This window comes from Nelumbo lutea, chromosome 3 (assembly GCF_056320005.1).
Source record: "Nelumbo lutea isolate HS-2025 chromosome 3, American lotus-T2T, whole genome shotgun sequence".
Classification (NCBI taxonomy): Eukaryota; Viridiplantae; Streptophyta; class Magnoliopsida; order Proteales; family Nelumbonaceae; genus Nelumbo; species Nelumbo lutea.
In genome coordinates, this window is record NC_142686.1 from 56704759 (window position 1) to 56725991 (window position 21233).

Genomic DNA, 21233 nt, shown 5'->3' on the forward strand with positions numbered 1-21233 from the left:
TTTGTATGTCTAGAGAGATTTTTTATTTTATTCTTTTCTTCTACTCTTCTACGTAATTACTACCAAGATTTTTGGGAAATTGCAATTTTAGGATATACATGGACCTCCATTTAAGATTGTTAGCGAATCAATTCTGACTGTTGGTTGTTTTTTTCTCATTCCTTGAGCTGGGGGGGGGGGGGGGGGGGGGGGGAGCGGAGTGTTATTCCAACGGTCCAAAATCCAAATTATACTACACAAAAGCCAGCAAAAACAGATACCCTCAAATTGGAACAGACTACCCTCAGATTGGAACAAGCAAGCTCAAGAACAGACGCAAGAGCAAAAGCAAATTTGGCGAATCAATCTTAGCACTTCAGTAGCAGAATATGGGCAACCATTGTACATATTTTTTTATAAGAATTGATTATCTGAGCCATACAGATTACAGACAATGAAAAGAAAGAGCTCAAAGAATGAGAAAAAACAGCCTACAGCCAGGATTGATTCCCTAACAATCTATTTAAACGGAGATCCGTGTATATCCTAAAATTGCAATTTCCCAAAAATTTTGGTAGCAATTGACATATTTCCTCCACTTTGATATTTTTGCTGCCTGAAACAGCCCAGTACCTGAAGAAGAAAGTGAAATGTAAGCTAATCCGATATTATAAGCTTTTAAAAGAAAAAGAACCACAGATGGGGGGGACAATAATAGGACAATCATAAATACCTGCTATAAACAGCATATCCACCAACAGCATTTTGTATCTGGCAGTGGCCCTTGGTAAAATTAGCCACCACTTGTGTATCCATATTTCCTAACTATATATGAGTTTATGAATTTCTTCTAGGCAAACAGCAAGTGAAATCAACAAAAAGGCTTATCAACAAAATGATCTTACGATCCCAAAATGAAGGCATGTACTTCAGCCCAACTAGAGACTGTGTAAAGAATGCCAGACAGCCCCTTCCAATTAGAAGAGTTGCCTTCAAATTCTCTCTGCTTCTTTACCAAACCAGAGAACAATGGAACAAATGAAACCCCAAATTGTCTCCCCACTCTCCTTAAACTTGAGCTCGACCCAACCACAAGGCCAACATCTGCTTCAAGCAGGCAGAGTAAATCACCAACTGAGCCTCCAATGTAGATAGACAAATGCTTTTTTTCACCATTGTGATTCTTTAGAATATTTTTGAAAGCTTGAAGTTTGTCCAAGGGTGACTCCATCTTCTGAACAATTTCACCCGTGGAGATGGAATCTTCATAAGTGAATTCATTTGCATGTACACTTAAAACGTCCAAACCATCTGGTCAAGAAAACAAGTATTGAATTCTTTATCGCCTTCAACAATACTGCAACAGTAAAGAAAATAAAGGTGCTAAAGGAACCAGCTTTTTTCTTTTTGCTTTTGTTGGGAAGAAGGGGGCATGTTTTCCTGATCTTCAAATTTCATACTGTAATTAATTTTAATTGTTTGATGACAATATGAAAGATGTGGCTTATATCAGTAACAAGGATAACAGGAGAACAACCAAGTTTCAACAAATCCTATAATCCTTGTAAAGCATGAATGATATCCAAGTGGAGATAACATCATTGTACTTGCTACACTCAGTCCATTGGCACTCATACGCATTTACAGTCACACCAGTACAAATGATATTCACACAGAACAGAAGGAACCTTAAGGAGAATCTTAGCCAGGTTTCACAATAAGAAACAAATAAGAAAGCACTGTGACTCATTTTGCCAGACTCAGTGTAGAAATTTCTGCTAAGCCTCAGACAGCAACTAGATATTATCCATAATTATGAACACATCCACCAAATAACCGCAGCAATACTAGGTCCATCCAGGTTTATAGCTTATGGATGCAATAGGTAATCATAGTAACCCTTTTCATTGGTGACTGTAACTTTATTAATATATTGGAAAGAATATTATGCAGTTATGCACATAATGATGAAGTGACTATGCTCAATACCCCTATGGCAGCATGCTTACACTGGCTGCCAGCCCTATACAATCAGTTATCAGGTAATCACAATAACTTGAATATCACATCTTAAGATTCTATGGTCTATCAACTATATATCATATTTCTTAACTGTGCATTAAAAAAAGCAGAATATCAACAAAAATCAGCATGTCATAGTAGAGCCAAGAATCAAATAACTTGTAACAACATCACTCTTCCTTTCTATGCAGTTCATCAGTCTAACTGAACTGATCATAAACATGCTGAAATTTATTTCTCATCAACAAGTTCTAGAAAGAAAATAACACAATATTTAAAAGAGTCAACATGAAGTCAAGTATCAACTGTAAAACTATCCAGATATTGCACCAGTAAAGATGGACACAAGAGGATAGATAATGCAGAAGAGGCACACAAGCATACAATTGCAAGATGTGCAAATAGGTTTCATTAAGTTACACAGTTCTAAATTCCTAACAGATAAAAAAAAAAGTACCTGATGAAAAAGCTGACCTAATGAGATCACCACACCAACAATAAGAAAGTATATGGACATTTCCATTTATCCCTTCGTTCTTCACAATCTTCTGGAAGAACCTCGTACAACCGTCCTGAAGTATAAGACGCTCACCAGCCCGTTTTATGTCTTCCACATTCAAACCCTTCAGCACTCCTGACTCAACAACTCGTGCATTTGCACGTTTTTCAAAGTCTAAGAGTTGCTCAAGTGCTTTGCATAAACCTTCATAGTCAAATTCTTCCACTGCAAAACCATAGGAAGTTGAAAGTGTAAGTATGACAATCTTAGTAGCATTAAACCACTGCAATACCACAAAAAGTTGAAAGTTACAATCTTAGTAGCATTTACTTTTATAAGTTAGACCAATTTAAACCTTGATGACAAGAATCATAGAGTGGATCAGGAATATGGAGCAGAAGTGTATGCCCTGTTTCGCCATACGGGTTGGCTACCGCTACAGATTGCTTCTTCTTACAGGTGCTATAGGTGGTCTTCTATGTTCCTACTATAGGTGGTCTTAATCTACTTTCTCTCATTTTATTACTTATTGGTGATACTCCTAGGTTCCTACTAATGACTTCATTTCTGACCATATCCTTTCTAGTTTTTCCACTCATCCATATCAGCATCCACCTTTCTGCCACACTTAAGGAATTTTCCTTTTTAACCAAAGTGGTATTCGCCAATCACATAAGACACCAGATGCATCCCCTCCATTTTTCACAATCTGCTCTAAAATCTACGGGGGGAGAGATGAGTCCAGAACACCTACCAACAAAACATGTTCCACCACCCTACCAACATCATCTGACACCACACATCTCATACATGACAGATCCAACTTTTATGGTGGGCCCCACTTTCACAGTGAGATGTGCAGTGTCAGATCAAGCTGGTAGGGTGTTAGAATGTGTTTTGTTGGCAGGTGATCCCAACCAAGGTTCAAAATATCGATACAGGCCGTACACTGGTAGGGGCGTATCGGCCTGTACCGAAGCTTGCTCTCCCCCCCTTTTCTTTGAAACTGGTTCAAAGGGGTCGGCTTAAGGCTGGTCTACCCCCTGAACCAGGTCAGACCCTGATACAACCCCTGTGGGGGCATATCGTTAAGCCACCGATACGATACGATACACCCGATACAGGGCGTATCATGTCGAAATTGACAGGGATAGAGACAAAGACAAAGACACACACAAACATGCAAGAGATAGAGGTTTTGTCTCTTGTGGATTTTGTTAGAGAGAGAGATGATGACATGGAAGTGGGATATATATTCGGAGCCAGTTTAAGGTGGCTCCTCATGCACCCGCTCCAGATTCTGGATTGAATCCCACTTGAACAATTCTGGGAATTGAAGGTTGAACATAGAAAACAATGACTGAAACTTTGGTGTGTGAGTACCATTGAAGAACAGCATAAATCTACCTTTCTCAGTGGGCATGATGTTCTCTATGCATTGTTCATATTCTTCTGTATACTGTTTGGAAAGAACACCCCATGTATTCCTCAGATCAGTTGATGACTTCCGAACAGGTAAATTTTCAGCTCCAATCTGATCAGCTTTCGGTGCACTAAGTATTGCAATCTCCGCTAAAATGGCAGAGGAATCAACAACAGTGCAAGTCCAATCAAAATCAGAAAATATAATAAGTTGATACTCTGCAGGGTTGTGCACTCTTGAAAAAGGGACTATAGTTTGCTGAACAATTGGTTGAGCAGAAAAAAAATCTATTTCAAGTTTCATAGCCTGATGATAAAGATTTTCTATGACTTCAAGCTCTTCACCAGTCAAAGACACACTTAGTTTGTCAAGCAATTCCTCAGTTTGCAGTGTCAATGCCTGATTCCATTCAGAAAGAAAATGATATATCAGAATAAAGCCTTTGTATGCAAGTAAAATACATATGGTATGATCAACCAAGGTACGAGTTTAAACATCATAAAAAAAATAATAATAAGTGGTTAAAGATTGCTAATAGGACAAACCTCAAAAGCTTCAGAAGAATAATTTTCAATCCACTTCTTGTAGAGGTGACTGCTTTCATTAGGATCAAGAAGTGCCCAGAGCTCCTTACCCAAAAAGGCATATAGCCTCATGAAAGGTGTCATTGCACCTAGTGTGTAAGCAGCAATTTTTGTCTTCTCAAAAGGAGTTGCAATTTTACCAGGAGCTTTTAGTCCTTCAACCTTCCCAGAGGCTGTTGCCAACAAGAAATCTGTGTATTTTAGTGTTGCAGAACTTGGAGTGCTTTCATTTGCAGGGTCAACACCCCATTCCTGTGTGGACGATTCCTTTCAGAACACGTATTTCTAAAGGAATCCAAACAAACTGAAAATTGTTCAAAGAAAAACTCCTTAAAGATATGGTATCTAACAATAATATTTGGATTTCGTTTTCTCCCATTGACAGTAATGTAGAGAGGCCTCAGATGACAACAGAATTTGCCATCTCAAGCTAACCTCAGCGTAAGACAAGGATGATGACTTGGGCACAACCCTCATTAACAGTCACAAAGTAATCTCTGAAAAGATAAAGATGCAATCACATACTAATCAAGCAAAATCAGCAAGACTAAGATACAAGCCAGAAGTGTAAACTACATAGTTCAACTAAAAGCATCAAACTAACAAGATAATAAAAAATTATCCGTAGCATAACTGACATCTCAAACCTCCCAAAAGGAAATAACTCCAAAATGTTGTCCTATATAATGAAATCATCATTATCTAAATTCTAAGCCTTGTACCAACTATATGGGGTTGGCTACAAGGATCTTGTTTCATAATTCCATTCTATCCAGTGCCATTCAGGCAGTGTGGCTTAACCACAACCAGAATTAACCAGCTAAACATGATCCAAAATAAAGTTGGACTAGGGTTGTTAACTGGAACTCATTAATCAATGTTCCCAACCCAACTTGTAGGATCTGGATCCAACACCTTTATTCATGAGTTGGTTTAGGTTTGTAGACGGTCTTATTAATTTTTAGATTTATTATTATTTTCTGATTTATTCATTGGTTATGTTGACAGAGTACTTCTATCATTTTTTATAAATCAATTTACAATAGTTTAAATAAAAAAATGTACATAACTGACAAGATCCCTTGGGATATTTCTATAATTTTCAGTTTAGAACCTTCATATATGGGATATATATTACACACCCAGATGAGTTTGGTTTTCCTTTTCTCAATTTTTCTCTCTATGTTCTCTCCCTTGATCTAAATTTTCTAGTTTGTATTCTGTTTTGATTATTGAAATATTGTTTTTCAAAACAAGATGGAATCAGAGCAAAAAGAAGGCTCTGATGATGATGATGATGATGGTGATGATGGTGATATTGATAAATGATAATGATCAGATCTGAAGCTGCTTCTGATCTCCATTTTGCTGTTGCTCTTGGTCAGTTTGAATCCAATTCTTATTTAGCTTCCTTAGTGTGTACAATATCTCCAGACCTCCCTTGCAAGTCTTGTTAGTTTGGTTTCCCTGTTCTGAATCTTTGCCTCCTCTTGAGTTTTTGCTATCAGAGATTCGGAATTTCCTCTTTTAATAAATAGTAAGTCATGAGTTATTAATATAATTCTGACAATTACTAAAAATAGTATGTAAATTACTCTGAATATTAATTTTGTATTTTCCATACTTATTAATTATCATCATTTTTAAATTTCCTGATTTTCAGAGGACTTTTTTGAGTTTTTCCAGAATTTTTTTATGCCTAGGAAAGTATGCTAGAGATTTTTTCCCCAGAATTTCAAAGAAAAAATAGAGATTTGCTTCAATTTTGATAATTACAACACAAGATTTGTTTTCTTTTCCAGGTGGCAAGTTGGTATTGTTTGGTCATTTACATATTTCTGCAGAGACAGGAAGTGACAAAGAGATTTTCTGTAAAGTAGGCAGAAAGAGGGAGAAAGCACCCATCACTTCTCCCTCTCTATTTTAGCATCAACTTATATTGGGGCTATATACCTACAATATTTTGGGGATTGAATTCCTAGTTTGTTGGCTGATATTGGTGGAAATATTATGTTCTTATTTTTTTTTTGAAGAACTAATTGAAGGTTGGCTAGTCTCAAGGGAAGAGCCTTAAAACTTTGCCCAAAAATCAAAAATCAATAACCAAAAGAAAGTTTCCTTTTTAGGTTCAACATATTGGGTGGAATCTGTTGTGGATGTGCACGAGTCCCTATAGGGTGATTTGGGTTCTTGAGGTTTCCAAGGCATATAGAGAAAGTGCTCCCCCCACCTCTTCAGTTTCTACAGTGATTTGTACCCCATGTACAGGGATTGTAGTTATTTTTGGAAACTGGTCCACGAAGTTGATTTTGAGTCATTTATAAAGATAGCCTTATTTTCAAGCTACTAGGAAAAGTTAAAATGCCCATCTGAAGGTTGGAGGAACATCTAATCTGACAATTACAAGCCAGGGGAAGCGATTCGTTGATTATGAGCTCATTTGTTTTGGCTAAAGATCCTTATTGATGTGTGTTGCTGACATGTCCAAGTGTTTCTGGCACCAAGATTCATTGTACCTTGCACATGTTCAATGCACGGTTGAAAATGTCAGTGCCAATAGAAATGTCAGTAGTCCAGATATAGGAAACGTGTCGGAAATATCATATGGATATATTGTAAAAATTATAGACATAGTGGAAACATTGTAAAAATAATAAAATATAGAATGATGTTTTATGAAATGACAAAAGAAGCATTGACACGCCTTTTTAAATTATTGTCTTGCTTCAAATCATTAAACAAAGCTAAGAAACTAGGGTTACAGACAAAATAATATGTTGTGAAGTTATCCTATAAACCTTAAGATTCAAAACTACATAATAGAATGTGTTAAAAGATCAAAATTTAAACTCAAAGAAAATGCAAATTATTCTAAAAGATCAGACAAATATTCTATTATACAAATAGAAACTAATATTTAACTTGGGTAGCAACATGAAATTCCCCAGTGAACGCAACCAGTACTATGCGGAATACAAGAGATAGTATTATAACATAAGTTGGTGACAGTATTGTAGATATGTGGAGTAGCAATATTCTATTATATAAATAGAAACTAATATTTAACTTCATGTTTGAAATGAATATCGAGCTAGCTCAAACATTATGCAAGCAATAACATTGCTACTCCACATACCTACAATATTGTCACCAACTTATGTTATAATACTATCTCTTGTATTCCGCATAGTACTGGTAGCGTTCACTGGGGAATTTCATGTTGCTACCCATGGATGGAAATATGTCATGGAAACATTAGGGAATTTATGGACATTTTAAATCATGTAATTCTTGAAAAGTTGTATGTTTTGATTAAGGGGAAGTATTGGTTATATTTTTGTTTTATTATTGGATCGTCAGATTATTACATTCATAGTTGTCAAGGTGTCACCTAGGCGTCGACTAGGCGACTAGGTGCCCTTGGCTGGGCACTTCGCCCAAACGCCTTGACTTTTAGCAACTAAGTGCCCTTCTAGGTGACTAAGTGCCCACCTAGGCGACAAAAATGACAAGGCGGGAGCCTTTTATAATATCATTAATATTGTTGTATCTTATTAATTATGTGTTAATACATTTTATTATATGTTATATATATATATATATATATATATATATATTCAATTATACTTTGTTTTAATGTTTTACTATTGAATTTTAAAAGATCAAATTTTGAGAAGAGAAAAAAAGACAGAAAGAAAGAAAGAAAGAAAGAAAGAAAAGAAAAGAAAGAAAAGAAAGAGGAAAGAAAGAATAGAATAATAAATTTCTTTCCATCTTGAATATTTATCATATAAAGTTAATAACCTTCTTTAGCTGCTAGTTAATATGAATTTGCTCTATTAAATACATATTATAGTAGTATTATTTTTGAAAACAATGAAATTAATATATGTAAAAGATTTTTACCTTTTAGATGTGATGATTTGCCACATTTTTAGAGGAAATTTTATGTTCTTTTTTTTTATGAATCAGAAAATTTAATGTTCTTAATAAAGAGAATTGCTATTTTTTCAATTAACATACATGCTGAATGGTATATAAAACTAGGAAACAAGCCAAAAGTCAGTTTTTTATATTAAAAAATTTTTATCGCCTAGGCAACTAGGTGACTAGGCGCCCCAATGTCGCCCAAAATCGCCTAGACGCCTTGAAAACTATGATTACATTATTTGTTTTCAAACAGGCTAGCTGGTACAAGATTGAGGGGAGTGTTGACATTCTTAGTCATCTTTTAGTTTCACTACTATTTTCTGTTTTACCCATTGATTATGGTGGCAAGGTATTTCTATCATTTCTATCATTGATTATGTTTGGCAAAGGTCTTTTCTCTAGTCTTAATGCCCCTGTGTGCTTTCTAATTCTCTATAAATAATCCCCTTCTTATATGTTTAGAATAAATTCCCTCAAATGAAGTCATCATCTTTCTGGCAGATCTTATTTGATCAAAATGCAAGCCTTTTCTCTAGGCTCTTTTTTGGGCAAGAAAATGATGATCTACTAGTAAAAGGCTGAAAGTTTTTTAAAAAATACTATTCTTTTCTAGGCATATTCATGCCACTAAAAATTCATTGTTTGCTTTTCTGAAATCTGAATGATTCCGTTATGCCATGATAAGTAAGAACCTAGAAAGGAAATGTTGAAGTTACAGTTTGGCAATGGTTATAAATGCTTGGCTGATAAGAGGTGTCAAGAACAATATAATATATGATGTCTGAAATATTATTTTTTATCAATAACGAATAAAATTAGAAAATTAAGCCAATTACAAGGAATATGTCTGAAATATTCTTTAACAAGGATACGCGAGAGAATTGAAGTTAAGAGTCAGAACAAAATCAAAATGGCAACCAATGCAAAGTTTCTAGTTCACTAAATGGGGTGAAACCCATCCCCAAAACCATAGTTCTCAAGGTGACGCCTAGACAACAAGACACCCATGGAGGATTGTGCTCGCTTTTTGTACAAGGAGCTTTATAATATTTTTTCTGAGATTGTAATAGTAAAATAGATGTTATTACACTAAATTAATCATTTTGTAAGTTCATATATTAGTTTCTTTTTATTACTTTCTTATTTGCTAGGGAACACACATGTTGGTCCAGGCTGTCTCGTACCATTGAAGACTTCGAAACCTAAACAGATAAGCAAGGAAGAACTTAAAATTTTATTCAAACTTCTTCTACCCTTTATATTCTACTTTCTCTAGGTCAAAAACAAGGGCTCAGCCCTTATGTTCTTTGAATTTTCTTTTCTTTCTTCTTTTTTTTTCTCATGATAATGTTGATTTTGTATATTTTTACATTAAATTTATACTTATTTGATGAAGATTTAATTACTAGAAAAATGATTAAGTAAAAAACCATCACCTAGGCAACAAGGTGCCCTGCCTCCTAGCCTTGGCCTTGGTGCCTTGAAAACTATGCCCATAATTCCATTCATAGTCAATAACTTCAATCAACCTCATTTTCATCACATGGCCTTACTCCAGTCATTATCTCCGCAAAGCCTTCACGATATAAAAAAGAGGTCTAAATAATGTAAATATGTAAGTGATTTGTTAAAATTTGATGTGCTGGACGAGCTAGGGGAAGATCGAAAAGGGAATGGGTTGGTGTAGTAAGGAAAGATTTAAGAGCTCATAATTTAACAATAGATATGGCACTGAACATAACTGAAAGGTAAAACAGGATTCATGTTGTCAACCTCATATAGTTGGGACAAGGCTTAGACAATGTTCATGATGACAATGAAATAATGTGAATACGTCAAAGGTTTTTCAAATTCATCGGATCAAATGTTAAGTGGAAAGTAAGTCATCTTCTACTACAATTTAGGATGCCCATGACACAGTGTGATACCTTGTACAACTCTCAACCTCTCATTTTCCTTCCAATAAATTTTCAACCTAAAAAAGGGAAAAAGGCATGCAATCTAATAAAACAACCCTTGGAGGGAATTTTATTGAAAATGATACACTATTGTTGGGCCAATATTTTTTCAGTCAATTTTAACAGTTTCTCTGTATTGGTCATGCATATCGATGATCAAAAAGTAATATTGATCATGCATATCCATCTTAATAGATTGATTATCTTCCATCTAAATGAGATAATAGTGCTCCATGAGTCTCGGTCAGCAAAACCAGTAGAATTCTTCGTTCCGAGATTCTTTTGGTCACACAAGCCTACTTTACTTCCCTAAAATACAGCTGATTCTAATGATCAGAAAGTGTGAGTTGGTCACCGTAGAGAAATTTCCAATATCTAAACGTGTGGTTAATTTAAGATTTTAAGGGGAAAACCAAATAGAAGTGTGAAAGGAACGGAAACGAGTTGACATCTTTTACAATTAGGTACCTCAGTCAAAAGTTGTAATATAGATTGATGAAGAAAATAATTAAACCTTGGAAGTTAAGAATATAGATAGTTCCAAAATTTTATAGTGTATAGTGTATTTACATCAGTTCTTGGTGATCTATTAATCTTTTTCGAAGTCCCAGGTCTGACAAATTCACTAAGATAATAGACTTCGGACTCTGATAAAACCCAAAACGTTTCAATCATCACATTCGCAGTTTTATCAGATCGTAGTAGTAAAATCTTACAAGAAAGGCAAGCACGGATTCAAAGATTTTTAAAGAAATAAATGAAAGAAAGGGAATATGTAAGCTTACCCGAACAAAAGAATCGTGCATTTTAATCTCCTCCATTACACACTTCCTCAGCTTGCAGATCGCAGATTTTTCTTCGTCATCGTCTGCACACTCATCCGCTAATGCATATCTAATATACAACCAACGATCAATCAAAATCCAGACGAACCGCCGCAACCGAAAATTAAATAATAAAAAACTAAAAAACTAAATCAAGAACTCCAGACCAAAAATGATCAAGAAAGAAATCATCTAGAGACTCACGCCTGCGCAAAAGCCCTAAGGAAATGCACGTCTTGGGCGATATAATGGCGGAACGTCTCTAATTGCAACTTGCCAGACGCCAAGCAGATAATGAATGGAGTATATATAGCGAACACTGATTCATTCCTGAACTTGATCCAGAATCGCCTAGCCAATGCCTCTTCGTTCGTTGTTGCCACCACACCCATCGCTGCCGTCGTTTTCGTCGTTGTTGTTGCCGTCGATTTGTCCGGTTCAAATCAAGAGAGTTCAAACAATGCTTAGGCGGGAATCTAATACTACCGGAAGAAGATCGGAGCAAGGATTTGAGAGAACCCGAGCAACCGAATCTGAACACAGAGAAAGAGATGATTACAAGGCTAGGGTTCTTGCTTGGATTTAAGAAGAGACGCATCAACAATGCCGATAGAGAATGAGAGAGCGAGAGAGGTGTTAAGTGCCTTCATTTCTGTATTTATAGATTTGTTCCCTCTCACGAGAGAGAGAAGAGAGAGAGAGAGAGAGAGAGAGAGAAAGAGACGGCGGACGGCGGAGTTTACTTAAATGGAGAGTGGCCGGTCGCGTGAGCCGTGAGTGAGAGAGAACGAGTCTGGCAGTTAGACGTCACAACCCCCACGAGGAGGGCTTTAGATGATTACCTATTCCACTCTTATCGTAATATCATGCATTCTGATCCCTGATCCTCGATTTTTAGGCTTCGTTTGGATCCCAAGGAGGGGTCATCATTGGCAGGGTCGGGCTTTGCACTTGTTAATCTGTTATAAGGGCTATAGCCTGGGCGTGGCCCAGGTTCCGGGCCTGAATCTGAAACATAAGCCCAGGCCCGGGCCGGACAGGGCCTGATTCCGGGACTATAGTTTTTATCTATAAAGCATTAAATATATATTATTATAATATGTTATAAAATTATATACATAAATAACACACATATAAATATAAATATAATATATAACAGCGGGACTTGTTTGATGCATGGAATTATTACCACAAGGAAGGAATGAAATGTTGTTTAAAATAATTCATCTTTATTTTAGAATTTGTTATAAAAATAACTTTGTAATTTTGTAATTTGGGTTTTAATAAAAATAATAAATTACTGCTAATTACTTAATAAAATAATTATTTTTCCATGTCATCTATTAGTGTTTTATTTTATTTATTTTACTTTATTAATGATTAAATTATTACAATTTTTGTAAATATTATTTAAATATTTAAAATACTTAAGTTTTAGTAAATATATAAAAATAGGTTGTAGTCATAATTAATTTAAGCTTGAGATCGAGGTTTAAGACTTTGGATTGGGCTTGGGTTGATCCCCAACCTGACCCAACCCGCAAAAGTTGCACCCCTATGACTAAGAGCAATTTGACAATCGTAATTGGACTTATCCAAACCAAGTACAGACTATGCATGCATTATTTTTGGGTTTTTAACTTTTTTTTAAATATTAATAATATTGAAACCAAAGGAGTTGTGGGGGATGGACCACCCCTGTTATGTAGCTCAATAAACCAAAAAAAAAACCTTGGACCAATTTTTGATAATGCATTAACAATTTTTAAGGCTACATGGCCTAGCCCAACATATACCCCAAGCATAATAAATAATAATAAAAGTTTAAGCCTAGGGCACAGATTGTCCATGTTAATTATAAAATTATGGTTTTTTTTTACAAATTAAAATTTTTATTTAATGTTAGTCTACTATGAAAAAAATATATAAAATTTATATCTATATATTTGTACAAAATTTGTTATCTAAATATTATATAATAATATTTACCATATATGTAATTTCCAAGTCAAGTTTAGAGGTTGTTTAACTTGGGCCTTACCCACTAGGGCTATTAATAGACTTTGAAAGTCTAATACCCGATTTGACTCCAAATCCAATTATCCCAGATTTGGATGTTAGAACTTGTATCCGATTAATAATTGGATCAGATATGGTTTTACCCCATCCGATCTCATTAAAATCCGAGTCCAATAAAATATTATTATTTTATGTATATACGTATACATAGTATGATTATGTACACATATAGATATTATCTATAATTATATAAAGTTTATAATTGATAAATTTAATATTTTATATTTATATACATTTATTATACATATATACTTTAAACAATTAGTTTTTTGATCATTTTAAAAATGATAAGATGGTTGCAAATAAAATCCAAGTCCAAATCAAAATCAGACATAATAATTGGATGTGGATATGGATGAAATTGCATCCAATCTAAACTTGATCAATTTACAGCCATAGTCCTTGCATTATATGTAGGTTTGGTTTAAATCCAAACTAGACCTAGCTTGGAAGAAAATCATTTGTTGAGCTCAGAAATTTGTAGGTCTAGCATGGTTGAGTTAAGTTATAAACTATCATCCCTAAGTAAGAGGAGTCTTATGACATTTACAATTGTGTCATAATTAGTTTTATTATTTTGAATTACTTTTTATAATTGTTATATGGAACTCAAATTGTTTCTTTTATTACTTTTAATATTTTTTATTTTTTATTATCAATTTTGAGTATCCTATTAATATTAGTTATTTTTCAATAGAATTAAAATATATTTTAATTTTTAATTTATGAACTATTAATTCTTATTAATTTCTTAATTTCTAATAGTTTCTAGATAAAAACATGCTAAAATTTAATATTTTTGTTAACTTTTGGTTTTTTATTAATTTTAGTTATTGGGTTTCAAGTTATAATTTTTTTAACAATTAACCAATTAAATAGAAATTGACTATGAAACAAATAAATGGTTTCTTTGGAATACAATATGCTAATAATTGAAGATGCCTATAAAAGTAAATGGATTTTTTTTCTCTCTCTCATTTTTTTGGTGATTTAATTATTTGTGATATTTTTGTTAACTAATTTTAAACTATTATTTGTTTACTAGCTAGGTTGGGCCCATGCCAACCTTGAAGTATTAGGCCCAAGCTTGGCCGTGAAATTTGTGAGCTTGATGTGGGCTAGGCCTAAGCAAGACTAAAATGGTTACCCCTAAGCAAATTACTTTTGATTTATTAGATTATTGAGGAGAGGTGAAAGAATAAAAGAAAAAAGAAAAAATGACAAATAAATATAAATGGAAAGGAAAAAAATCAATGAATTTTAAGCAATTTAATGGAATAATTGAGAGGATAGAGGATTAGTAGAGAAAGTTATTAGAGGAGAGATAGAGTTAATAGAATAATTATTGAGGAGAGATAATCAAAGGAATTAACAAGAAAGAGAAGAGAGAGTTAATTAGTTAATGGTGAGTTAATAAAGAGAGATGAAAGTGTTAAAGACTTGAAATAAACTGGCTACTCAGTTATTTTGTTTAAGTTTACAAATATATGAGTAAAGGCTAGAAAGGAGATGCCTACTAACATGTCATGCTCAATTTTAATATATAAATATAGATTGTATCATGGTTTTTGAACCACTGTTGACCCGGATGGTTGGACCGTTCAGTCCGGGAACTATTCAGGCAATCAGTTTCGTTTTACCCCAAACCCGGTCCTTGGCCAAAAACCATTGAATTGGTCAATGACCCGTTGATCCAAGCAATCGAACCATTAACCCATTCGACCTGCCCATTCAATAGTTTTCGCCATTTTTAAATTTTAAATTTTTAATTATTTTTTATTTTTTAATTCATTTTGTCATAACAGGCCATCCATTCAAACTGAACAATTGAACTATTGACCAGAAATCGATTTCTGGGTCATTTTTTAAAACATTGGATTGTATCAATTAAATCATAGGCTTGTGCCCATGCCATACTTGGATGAAAACGATCACCCTTATTCCAATCCCAAGGGCAATGGATTTGAATCTTGATTCCCCTCAATTCCGTAGAAATGGAAATGAAATGATTAGTCCTCCGATATTTGGATGAAATGTACTAAAACCTCATGTAGTGCTTCATGCATTTGGTTGTAGTGCAATTGTATTTGCATTAATACAAATGCATGCCGGTGCAAATGAAAAGAATGCAACTTCTAGTTTAATTTGATTTGGGTTTTACTTTAATGCTTCATGTCTTATTATACTTCATTTGTACTGAAATCAAATAAAATCAAATAGAATAAAATAAAATTTGAAAATTAAATCAAAATTTGCACCAAAATCATTTGTACTATCATAGTTTTGTATTAATGCAAATAAATTTGCCTTCAACCAAACACATGATTCTTTTGAATTCTGTTTAATTTTATTTTGAATTTTACTTCATTTGTATTTAAATCAAACTAAAATTTCAAACAAAATTAAATCAAATTTTACACTCTAAATCATTTGTACTATCATAATTTTGAAAACAAATAAATTTCCACTGCAACAACGATTTTAGACTTTTGGGGACTGATTCCTTGTGATACTTGGGGTTAGTGAAAAAGGTGTAGATTAATCAAAATGGTTGGAAATTTGATGAGGGCTAACCGGCTATGTGGAACTTAAAAAAAAAAAAAAAAAAACCCGGCTAAGTGGAAAGTATGAAGTAAGCTTAGACAAAAAGAAAAATTAAAAAGAAAATATGAAAAACGAAAACTTTGACACTCTTTATTGATTCGCCCAACAAGGGATGCGGCCATGAAGTTTTATAACAATTTGAATTTCTTTTCCTGGACGGCCTCTATAGTCTATCCCAATAATATCAAACAGCCCTTAGGCTAACTTCGTTGCATCAAATCTTCTTTTAGTACAGCAATAAAACAATCAGGAGGTAAGGGCTAAATAGTAATAACTATGTGAAGTCGCCAAGGGACATTCCAAGAGGTGTCCAAGAGGATATCTGTTATCTTTTGTGCATTTTATTGAATGTGAACATGAGAGAGGTGGAGTTCCTTTGTCATTTGAAGTCCAGCTCTAAAAGCCCGTGCCTCAATAATGTTAAGACTAATTTTTATTGTTTATCCATTGTACCATTCAATATTACAAATTAAATTTTCATGGGCGTGATAGGGATGGCAAACGGGGCAGGTTCAAAAGGGTTTTGTAAATTCTAGAACCTATCTACCTCCCTAAACCTCCAAATCTGTATCCATCATAAAATTCATAGCAGGTTAGATTTTGAGAATCCAAACTCTTTCGGTAATGAAAATGTAAAACCCTCCCCGATCTTACTCTCCTTACATTCAAGGGTAAGGGTAGACTGGATTTAGAACCCGCATCTAATTTCTTATTATTTCTTGTTATATATAAGCAATGACTAAATAAAATAACACAAATAAACAATAAAATTTCAATTATTTGATTAAAACATGTAAAAAACAAATAAGTTATCAATTATCCTTTACATAAAATTCAAATTTTCATTAAATTCAACACCTAGTACATAAAATTTATATGCTTTTCAATAATACATGGGTTGGGAAGGGTTGGATTTAGCCTAATACCATATCTTACCCGTACCCATATGGGTTGTAGAATAGCAAAACCCATCCTTCAAGCAAAACAAAACCCACCCCATCGAGGAGAGTAGGGGTGGGTACCCACTAAGTAGGGTAGCAATTGCCATACATACTCATAGAGCAAGGAAGGAGATCTACCCCAAATAAAGGGAGAATGGGGATGATTTTATAGGGATATGATTGCAAATTTTCAATATTTTAAACAAAATAAAAACAAAAACAATAACAAAATGATTGACGCCATAAAAATTCATAAGGAGTGACAATCTCTCTATGCGGATGGAGATCCCTATAACAATAAGGATGGGAAATAACTACAATGGGGACGGGGATGGGGAGAAGCTCCTTGTCTCCGCCCTGCCCTGTTGTGATTCCTAATCCCAAATCATGTAAGGTGGATTTGGATATTTGATTGATAGATCCTAGGCTCCATACCAAGGGGGACACCGAGTTTTGATCTTGCGACTTGTGATCATAGAACGCTGGCAAGATCGGTGTCCGGTGTCCCATAAATGACAATAAATAGTACAAGAGATATTCTCATTATGCTGTACACACAAGTTTTGTGGGTATGAGATCCCGGGCTCCATTTGCTATGTTTATACATGCTGGAAACTTAGAAAAACTGCTCATTATTGCCCCATATGATGAAAATGGCTATTTATCTGATGGAGGACGGTTTGACCCGATCTATGAAACGATAACACATGGACACTGACTCAGCACGAGTAACAATTCAGCATTATAGCCTAGTGACGGGCCCATAAAGTAGCTCATTACATTGTAGCCCGCAACAGGAAAAGCTCTCCACAATGTGAGCTCCAGGTTCCCCGAGCTACCTTTGAAGGAATATCCCGAGGCAACTTTAGCTCACGAATGAGCCGCCTGGTCTACGCCTCCTCCCTAGGGCTAAGGCACCCCGAGCTGCCTCCGAGCTCAAGGTCCCCTGACCTAATACCCGAGCTCCTCCCAGTGGACCTTGGGTCACTCCCAAACAAGAACACACCAATCCGCCTATAGATACCCCGAGATAAAGACACCTCGGGCCAGACAACTCGGCTTAGCTCGCCACAGGCAGCTTGCCGCTTATGAGATATCCCAGTACAGGGTAGCTCGCGAAAGGATAGTCCGGCATATCGCAGGAGAACCTCCTGCCCGACCACTGTACCCGACAAATCTAGAAACAACAGGCATATCCCTCATCAGACAGCGTCGTGTCTGCCACCTTCAGAGGGTGCCTTACACCTGACAGGCACGTACACTGCGGTGACGGCCCCGCGTGTGCCACCTCAGCCCCGCCAGTAATGGCTGCGGCAGGTTGACAGTGGCGGTTATACCTACCCTGTCAAAGGCCAGTGGGCCTGAGACAACAGATTTCTGTTATAAGAAGCTAGCATCAAGGAACAGAGGTATCATCTTCTACTCTCGCACTATCTACACTCTTAGCCTTTATCTTCTCCTTGCTTCTCCTACAGAGTACTAACTTAAGCATCGGAGTGTTCCCATCGGGCAAGCCCCTAGAGATTCTTCTTCTTCTCCATCTCAGGTACCTTCTAGGAGCCACATAAGTGCTAGCTAGGAGTGATCAGATTGCGCACCATCATTTGGCGCCGTCTATGGGAAACGCTTCAAAAGGCCTTTCTCTAAACATTCATAGTTCTTTCTTCCTTGAAAAAAAAACTTAGCACTCGTGGCTTCCTCAAGCAACGTTGGACGAAGCATGGAGATGGATAACTCCAGGGAACCTCAAGTTCCCACGGTCTGCATAGGGTAGTTCACCATCCCTCTTTCGGTGGACGGAGTCCCCAGCTTGAACATGCCGCGAGCAATGGCGCCTGTGGGTGTTCCCCTGCCTTCCTTGGTCGAAACGACCTTTGCTAAACCAACTGTCGTTCCTCTGGCGACCAGCCAGAGCCAACTCGACAATCTGATGCAGTGCATGCGGGCCGTGCAAGCCCAAGTGCAGCAGCTCCAGCAACACGAGATTTACCAGCAGCAAGTGATGCACCACGTCTCCCAGTATCACTACCAGTAGCAATTCCCCCAGCTGCCTCAACCCCAGCTTCAGTAGCTGTAGCACCCTCCTCGGCACCCAGCCTCACGGTGAGCTAAGTCTCGCCGCCAGGACGAATGCCCCTCTTGCCAAGGAAAAGCCTCCCAAAACACTCCTAAGAGCCATGCCTCCTCTTGCGACAGACAAGAAAGACTGGCCACCTCGGTCTCATTGCGGGCGGTCAGGTCGGGAGGACCCCAGCTAGCCAGGTCTACATCACCTCGGCAATGGAAGTTTGAAGCCCCAATCCTTGAGAACCGGTTTGAGATCCTGGCTGCAAACTCCAAGCAGGATCCTTCTATCTGCAGCCATCATTAGCGGCCTGAGCTACTTGCTACTCAAACCATTCCTGACAACATGGAGGTGAACAGCACAAATTCCGAGCCTGCCAAGAAGTAGAGACGCCGCCATCGAGCTCATTGATCTGCCACCCACAGCCTGCTCGAGCTTGAAGGCAAAGAAGAGGTAAGCTCAGACCAAGTCAAGGCTCCCCTCCTTTCAGTTCCATCCCCCTTGTCTTCCGAACTCCTGATAGTCCCAATGCCTAAAGACTTCAAGCTCCCCCCTCTTGACAAGTATGACGGGTCATTTGACCCAAATGATCACGTAGATGCCTTTTAATCGCAGATGCACCTGGCAAGAGCCAGTGAGTCGTGCATGTGTGTGCCCTTCTCCACCACTTTCAGAGGAGTAGCCCTTACGTGGTATCGGAACCTGGCACCTGGATCGATACGAAGTTGGGCACAGTTCGCGCAAGCCTTTACGTCCCACTTCGTCACCAGCAAGCGGTGCCCGCGAACTGAAGAAAGTCTCCTCAACATAGTGCAGAGAGAGGGAGAGTTCATCCGGGGATATATCAAGCGGTTCAACGATGTGTGCATACACCTCGCAACAGTCAAGAAAGGTGTGATGCATAGAGTTCAAATGGCACATGGTCGTCCAACCGGCGACCATAACCGAATTTCTTAAGCTCGTAGACAGGTTTATAGCCATGGAGGAAGAGATCAACCAGAAGGGCGAAGGCGCGCCCGAGAAGAGAGAAAGGGAAGGAGAGCCTTCCAGCCAAGGGGACAGCTGAAAGAAAAAAGATGAAGCTCGGGGGCAAAGCCGGGTCAGTCATTCCGAGCTCTAGTAGCAGACCGAACTTATTACACCCCACTGAACGCAAAGCAAGTCGAAATCCCGATGGCAATTGATAGCTATGAATATATAACCCTAGCAAGTGCACTAGTTATCAAGTAGTATAAAAATCATCGTTCCCATGAGGATTTAACAAAATAAGTATTAGAACTACAACCTTCCTTAATTATTTGAACAACCGAAATTCAGATCCAACAATAATAACTACTAAAAATAAAAAAAATAGAAAAAGAAAATAAAAGCAAGGGCAATCAATAACTGAATATGCAATTGATTATTTGAAATCGCTAGGACCATTGGTCCACCTAACCATTCCAACGAATATTAATGGATGAGATTAACCAAGATAATTTGTCATTCCCATAAGTTGAAGTTTTTCCAATTTTCTTTAATATTCTTTCCCAAGATATTTTAAACCTACTTCTATCAAATCACCCCTCGATCCCTCGACTAGAGTTCTCAAGATAGAAATGCATTAAGTGCAAGAAAAACTTATATATTCAGATGAATCATGTGCATATATATCCCTATATACCATTCAATTCACACCATGAATTATGTGGTCTAATATATGAATTCCTCTCCCGATTCATTCATATAAACCTAATCAATTAAGAGATGGCAACTCCTAATCGCATTAAGCAAATAACTCATAGACTATATGGAAATTGCGATCTTGGATAAATCATAATGATAAAAATATATTCATTATCATGGTTAGGCTTTCCACAGCCCTAGCTAAAAATAAATCAGTTCATGATGAAGGAAATAAAACAAACAAGATGAAAGAAAGAACTCATGATGTCGCCCTTGGAGCTGAAATCCTCTCTTCTTCTTGCCGCCACCTCCTTCTTGAAGCTTTCTTGATGTTGATTTCCTTGATTGCTTCAAAGGGAACTTCAGTAATTGATTGATGGGTTGATTCATTGATGCCAGTCCACCCTCCCCCGCCCCCCCCCCCCCCTTTATATAGCTTTAGGAGGAGGGGTTGTTTACAACCCCTTCTTGGAGTTCTTCCTCAAAAATAGAAAGTCCTAATCTAATTCTATCCTTATCTCTTATCTAGTAATCTCAGTCACCTTTGTCTTTCTAGAATTATATCAGGAAATTAAATCTGATAGGACTCTTTATTCTTGCATTTGTATTGGGCTTCTTTAACGAATTGGGCCGCTGCAAGGCTTCTCTGCGAACTGGGCT

At 36.6% G+C, this 21233-nt stretch overlaps 1 protein-coding gene across 2 annotated transcripts; it reads right to left on the reverse strand.

Moving 5' to 3' along the window:
* Window positions 1–332: 332 nt before the first annotated feature.
* Window positions 333–12037, reverse strand: LOC148865112 (bifunctional TH2 protein, mitochondrial-like). Of its 2 annotated transcripts, XM_088975053.1 has the most exons (8): window positions 11424–11934; window positions 11181–11289; window positions 4943–5004; window positions 4469–4759; window positions 3908–4322; window positions 2459–2725; window positions 713–1290; window positions 333–612 (listed from the first exon to the last, which is right to left on the reverse strand). In XM_088975053.1, exons 3-7 carry the CDS (start codon window positions 4982–4984, stop codon window positions 881–883), a joined length of 1425 nt encoding a protein of 474 aa, XP_088831179.1. In that variant the 5' UTR covers window positions 4985–5004; window positions 11181–11289; window positions 11424–11934; the 3' UTR covers window positions 333–612; window positions 713–880. The 2 variants fall into 2 exon arrangements, with proteins under 2 accessions (XP_088831179.1, XP_088831178.1); XM_088975052.1 differs by lacking the exon at window positions 4943–5004 and having other exon boundaries at window positions 11424–12037.
* Between the last annotated feature and the right edge of the window lie 9196 nt (window positions 12038–21233).

Bases quoted from the DNA above. Each gene is read 5' to 3' on its own strand.
- LOC148865112 (XM_088975052.1), bottom strand. From the start codon at position 11,611: ATGGGTGTGGTGGCAACAACGAACGAAGAGGCATTGGCTAGGCGATTC. The intron at 4,323-4,468 runs GTTTGTCCTATT...GAATGGAATCAG, and splicing joins ATTCTTCTGAAGCTTTTGAG to GCATTGACACTGCAAACTGA. The intron at 2,726-3,907 runs GTAGATTTATGC...ATGGTTTTGCAG, and splicing joins CATCATGCCCACTGAGAAAG to TGGAAGAATTTGACTATGAA.